This window comes from Zeus faber, assembly GCF_960531495.2.
Source record: "Zeus faber genome assembly, chromosome: 2".
Taxonomy (NCBI): domain Eukaryota; kingdom Metazoa; phylum Chordata; class Actinopteri; order Zeiformes; family Zeidae; genus Zeus; species Zeus faber.
In genome coordinates, this window is record NC_137189.1 from 27,845,861 (window position 1) to 27,852,533 (window position 6,673).

A 6,673-nucleotide genomic window follows, 5' to 3' on the forward strand; every position below is an offset into this window, starting at 1 on the left:
TCTGTTATGTAGCTTGAAGTCAGACCCAGACGTGCTTTAAAAGTGATCCAGGTCGTTGTGTGATAGTATTGGTTTGATTCTTGTAAATTAAACTTTTACCAAATCATATCAGAAGTAAAGCAAACACATCTTTCTTGTCAACAAAAGCTTTTTAGAGAAAATATAGCGTCCAGTTTGTTTAATACTGTCGCAATGGCGGATTCAACCGTTCCGAATCATTGGCAGCCATCTTGGTAAGGTGCGTCAAAGACTCTCCCGTGCCTCGTCATTGTATGAAACCCGCCCCATATTAGATAAATGGTTGTAATTGGCCCGACCCTGGCAAGGTTGGGTGGAAATCCCGTCTTGTTTCCAGGCTATCTTTAACTAGACATAATACAGTAGTTGTGAAATAATTTAAAATCAATATTTTGTCTCAATGTGTTATTTTTAAGTATCCACTTAATAAGCAGGATAATGTGTAGCCATGACTGGATGACTGTACATTATCCATGACATATCGTGTGATATATGTGATGGCTTTGGTGATGATAATGATGATGATGATGATGATGATGATGATGATACTGTTTAATATTTCAAAACTGACCTGGGTGCTGTATGGAATTAGCACATTGAGCAGAATCTCTCCTGGTTGCACGGCTGTCTTCCTATATGACAGGAAGAAACTGCTGTCCATCTGGACCACACGACGACCCTCTGGGAGAGAGAGAGACAGTTAGAGAGAGAGAGAGAGACAGGCAGAGAGAGAGAGAGAGAGACAGATTGAATTAGGTAAATTTTTCTTCAGCTCAACAACTTGAAACCACGGACGGACAGACAGACAGACAGACAGACAGACAGACAGACAGACAGACAGACAGACGGATGGACAGATAGATGGACAGACAGACAGACAGACAGGCAGCGAGGCAGACAGAAAGATATACAAACAGGCAGGCACACATGCAGGCGGCCAGGCAGATAGGTAGACAGACAGGTACCTGTGCTGATGAGGGTCAATTTGCTTCCTGCCGCCATTAGAACAGGGTTCAGGTCAGAGATTGGACTGGCTGTCATGATGTTCCCACCAATGGCCTCAAACACAAAACATATTTTACTACATTATGATTACGACATACAACATCGTTACTACATTAATATTACTACATACAACATTATTACAACATTATCATAACTACATGCAACATCACTACCACATTATCTTTACTTTATACTACATCATTACTACATTATTACTACTACAAACAACATTACTACATTATTATTACTGCATACAACATTATTAATACATTATTATCACTACATACAACATTATTTTGAATAATTATTATTACATTATTATTACTGCATGTAACTTTATTACTACAGTATCATCACTAAAATATATCACTGCCACATTAAACAATACTTTACTACATCACTATAACACACCACTACATTACTGCCTTACTACATTACTATATTATATTGACACATTACTGTACTGTCTTAATTCATTACCATATTACATCACAGCATCAGTGTACTATATTTTTTCATTTGTATCACATCACTACATTGATGTACTGTGCGGTATTGATACATTACTACATTACATCACTGGTACATTAAACATTATTGAATTACTGTATTACTACATTGCATCACAACATTATTGTACTGTATTACTATATTACATCACAGCATTAATGTACTTTTTTGATACATTACCATATCAGATCATTACATTACTGGACTGTATTACTACAATACTATAACACATCACTCATAAATGAAGTAGTACTATACTGTATTAATACATTATTTCTGTATTACTGCCTTACTGTATTACTATTCACCGGATTACATCACTACATTATTGTACTGAATTGCTACATTACTATAACACAATATAGCAATTAACAATATAGAAGTTATTTCTATGATAATGTCAGAATTGTGAGAATGTGTACAAGTGTGTTATTGTGTGTATATCTATATGTGTGTGTGTGTGTGTACTCACTGCTACGTTGCGTATTTGCAGTCCAGCGAACCAGCGCAGTTGTTCCAGTACAGCCTTGAATACCTGCGTCTGATCGGGCGTCAGGGCGTCCACGGTTGCCTTTAGCTCCGCCCCCACACAGGTGAGCGAACAGGCAGCTCCGAACAGAACACCTGTAAGAAATAACACCCAGATGAAGAGTACCTGGAAGTATTTTTCAGACTACTAGAAAGACAGACAGACAAATTCATTTTTCCTTGACTTTTTTCAAATTATATTTATTATTATTATTCTATTTATTATAAGATCTGAAGTGAAATGAGGATCCAGACAGTCATTATTGGACATTATTGGTACTAATAATGGTTAACAGTTTAACCATGAGTCATTTTTCTGCTGGGGACCCCCTGGAACCTCTCAAAGGATCCGTGGGTGGGATGGTCCCCAAACCTCTTTTCCTGTGTTTCATGGCTCAGGAAGGGTTGAAAGTGATTAAGTTAAACCTTAACTGAAAAAACACAACCATGTATGTGTGTATCATACCCTCCTCAGTGTGTTCTACAGCGTGCAGTTCGGGGATGAACGCCGGAGCCAATATGACCGGATAGAGCATGTTTTTAAATTTCACCTCAATACCTGGTGGATGGAGAGATAGATCAGCATATACAGTATATAGGTATAATGAAAGAAATAGATAGAATTGTGGATGGATGGAGATAGAACATATCTAGATGGATGATAGATTGATAGATGGATGGATGATGGATGAGTGGATAGAACAACATATATAGATAGAGGGATGGATGGATGGATAGAACAATATATATATAGAGGTATGATGGATGGATGGATGATAGATGGATGAATGGATAGAACAACATACAGTATATAGATAGAGGGATGGATGGATGGATAGATAGAACAATATATATATATAATGCTCGCACGGCCGCTTACAACAACGGTCTTGTATCCGGAAATATGGACAATTACAAAGCGGCGTCATACAATCTGCGGAGGGCGGTGAAGGACGCTAAACGGACGTACAGAGAGACTATGGAGCTACAGATGGAGCAACGGGACACCAGACGTTTGTGGCAGGGGCAGCGGAATATAACAAACTACAAGAGCAGCTCCTCCCCAGCCACGAGTATCGACGCCCCCCTCGCCAACGAACTGAACTCCTTTTATGCGCTGTTTGAGTCTGGCAACAGCACTGCTAGCTCGCCAGATAATTGGAGTTACACCGCTGGGGATGAGCGCGCACTCTCAGTGTCTGAGAATGACGTCAAGAGGGCTCTGATGCGGGTGAACACCAGAAAAGCTGCGGGCCCAGACGGCATATCTCGGCGAGTACTGAAGACCTGTGCTAACCAGCTAGCCCCGGTGCTCACTACAATATTCAACATCTCCCTGGCTGAATCAGTGGTCCCGTCCTGTTTCAAGAGGTCCACCGTCGTTCCTGTCCCGAAGATCGCCTCTCCTGCCTGCCTGAATGACTACCTTCCGGTGGCCCTCACCTCGGTGTTCTTGAAGTGTTTCGGAGGCTGATTAAGGATAATATCTGCACCTGCCTCCCCCACACCTTGGACCCATTGCAGTTTGCGTACCAGCAGAACAGATACACACCACGCTCACGCACCTAGATGGCCGGAAGGGGGCCTATGTGAGATTGTGTTCATCGATTATAGTTCAGCTTTCAATACCAGACTGGCTGTCAAGCTGAAGGAGCTCGGACTGAATACTCCGTTGTGTGCCTGGATCCTGGACTTCCTCTCAGCCCGGCCCCAGGTGATCAGGGCTGGGAAGCACATGTCCAGCTCCCTCACTCTGAACACAGGATCCCCCCAGGGCTGCGTCCTCAGCCCCCGACTGTACTCCCTGTACACACATGACTATGTGGCTAGGTACAGCTCCAACACCATCATCAAGTTTGCTGACGACGCCGCTGTCGTGGGTCTGATCACCGACGGCGATGAGAAAGCCTACCGCGAGGAGGGGACTGACCTGTCACTCTGGTGCGAGGACAACAGCCTCCAACTGAACGTCAGCAAAACTAAGGAGCTGATTGTGGACTTTAGGCGTGGATTACAACCGAGGATGCACAGCTTCAAGTACCTGGGAGTCCACATTACAGGATTTAACATGGACTTTACAAACGGAGTAGGTGAGAAGGGCGAGGCAGCTTCTTTACCACCTCAGGCAGCTGAGGAAATTCCGGGTCTCGGTGAGGATCCTCAAGTCCTTCTACTGTGGAGCAGTGGAGAGCATCCTGACAGGCAACATCACTGCCTGGTTTGGGAACTGTACTGCTCAGGACAGGCTGGCCCTGCAGAGGTCGGTGCGTTCAGCTGAACGTACTGGAACTACCCTCCCCTCCCTGCAGGACTTATACACCAGGAGTGTAGTAGCAGAGCCCGCAGGATCATGAAGGATCCTCACCATCCCAACAAGGGACTATTCCAGCTGCTACGGTCAGGCAAGCGCCTCCGCAGTCACACAGCGAGAACAGAGAGACTGAGACAGAGTTTTTTCCCACAAGCCATAAGAACTGTCAATGCTGACCTCACCAGGGGTCCTCACTGAGCCACACACATAGGCTCCACTACCTAACTGTACTGTATGTAGCATACTGTACCGCATACTGTGTCACTGTTCTAGGTTGTTTGGTGTTACCGTATTGCTGCACCGTACTGTTGTATACTGTGCTGTATATCTCACACACACTACCTCACTTTATTCACATGCCACTTTTATATCTGTATATACAAAAATAGCCTATCCCATATACATAAGTCTATCCCATATAAATAAGCCTATTCCCTTTATCTATTTTGTACCCCCACCCTGCATTACCCTTGAGTTCTTATTTTATTTTATTTTATTTTATTTTATTCTATATATTTTATTTGATTCTATAGTATTCGACTTACTGCATTACGTTTTAAGAATCAGTTAGTTAGTCAAGTAGAAATTCTTAGGTAGCTACTGTGTTCAGTCTAGAGCATATTGTGTGTAATCACCGGATGCATTAAATATTGAATCTATATAGATGGATGATGGGTGGATGGATGGATGGATGGATGGGTGTGTGGATTGATGGATGGATGGGTGGATGGATCGGTGGATGGATGGATGGATGGATGGATGGATGGATGGATGGAACTCACCCACTTCGGTGTTGCCCACCACCAGCTTGGCATCCTGGTGCTGGCTCTTCAGCAGAAGCAGCTCGTCCAGTGTGGACGGCTGCAGCCAGAGCACCCGCTCCCCCTGGAACCTCAGGCAACCGCTGAGCCCTGCTTTACTGAGGGACTTGGGGTGAGGTATAGGAGGCAGGTTTTGAGATTATTATGGCAGGTTATGAGATTTTGATGAATATGTTGATGTTAAAAAAATGTTGATTTAAACGGTTTTAACACCTTCACACATTGAGCACCTTATCCTAAGCTGCGTTCACACATGAGCTCCAGAAATTGTCCAGATAACAAGGCCTGGACATTGTAATGGCACGTAATGCAATGACACTACAGAGTTTTACAGCACACCCAAGATGGCAGACGAGACTACCGACTTATCAGTAATTGTGACTTTTTCTGTGTTGGTACTCCATGTATTTGGACGTATCCACAATATAAACAAAAGGGTGGAAAGGAATAAGGAAAGCAGACTATTGTGTTCAACGATCTGTTGGTACTGCCTTTTAAAGTTTTCGATAAGAGTTTTGTAAGCCAGCAACCCTTTTTCTCGAGTTAATAACAACTTTGCAAATTCTCCCGAATGGCCAACGGCGCTACTAGCAAGTTATTTTTGATGGAGTCAACCAGCAATAGTTCAAACCGAACCAATCCCGGTCCACTGCGAAACAGATTGGATCACAGCGGTGTTACAGACGTCCCAACAACCTCCAACCTTGACAATTATTAATTATTGATTATAAATGATAAGTTATCAATTATTAATTATTACATATTAAAGTGTAGTGTTAATGATGCACGCTCAATCGGACATTATGTTGACTTTGTACTAGGGTGCTGGCTGGGTCAAGTCTGGGTAATGTCCGTTTCAACTGATTCGGACATTTGTGTTAACACATACAGCTCCTTCAGGTAATGTCCGGATAATTTCAGGGTAGCAGTGCATGTGTGAAGGCAGTTCTAGTTTAAACTATTTAAACTCTTTATAATGTGCTCTTTATCCCAGTTTAAATACCTCATCCCAGGTTAAATACCTTATCACAGGTTAAACACCTTATCCCAGGTTAAACAACTTATTTTGGTTAAAACACCTTATCCCAGTTTAAACACCTTATTCCATGTTAAACACCTTATCTTGGTTAAAACACCATATCCCAATTTAAACACATTGCACCAGTTAAAACACATTATCTCAGGTTTAAACATCTCATCCCAGTTTAAACATATTATCCCAGGTTCATATACCATATCCAGGTTTGAACACATTAACAAATGTTTAAACACCTCATCCCATTTCAAACCCATTATCCCAGATTAAACACTTTATCATGGTTACTGTAGTGTTTTCTTGAGAGTAGTTCTATGGCGACAGATAACCAACTGACCATTAATTCCGGGGGGAAGATCACTTCCTGTGTCGGGTCCATAGGCAGGAAGTCGGACGTATTGAAGAGGGGAACTGACTGCACACACACACACACACACACACACG

The 6,673-nt window shown here is 42.6% G+C and overlaps 1 protein-coding gene across 1 annotated transcript in view; it reads right to left on the reverse strand.

Moving 5' to 3' along the window:
- Positions 1-6,673, reverse strand: part of xdh (xanthine dehydrogenase) — a gene marked incomplete at both ends in the record, with an annotated part of 34,284 nt that overhangs the window by 16,926 nt on the left and 10,685 nt on the right. The window contains 6 exons of the mRNA XM_080023819.1: positions 590-699; positions 984-1,077; positions 2,006-2,157; positions 2,528-2,620; positions 5,155-5,299; positions 6,567-6,644. Of these exons, the coding sequence (XP_079879945.1) occupies positions 590-699; positions 984-1,077; positions 2,006-2,157; positions 2,528-2,620; positions 5,155-5,299; positions 6,567-6,644 (672 nt within the window). The remainder of the gene's footprint in view (positions 1-589; positions 700-983; positions 1,078-2,005; positions 2,158-2,527; positions 2,621-5,154; positions 5,300-6,566; positions 6,645-6,673) is intronic.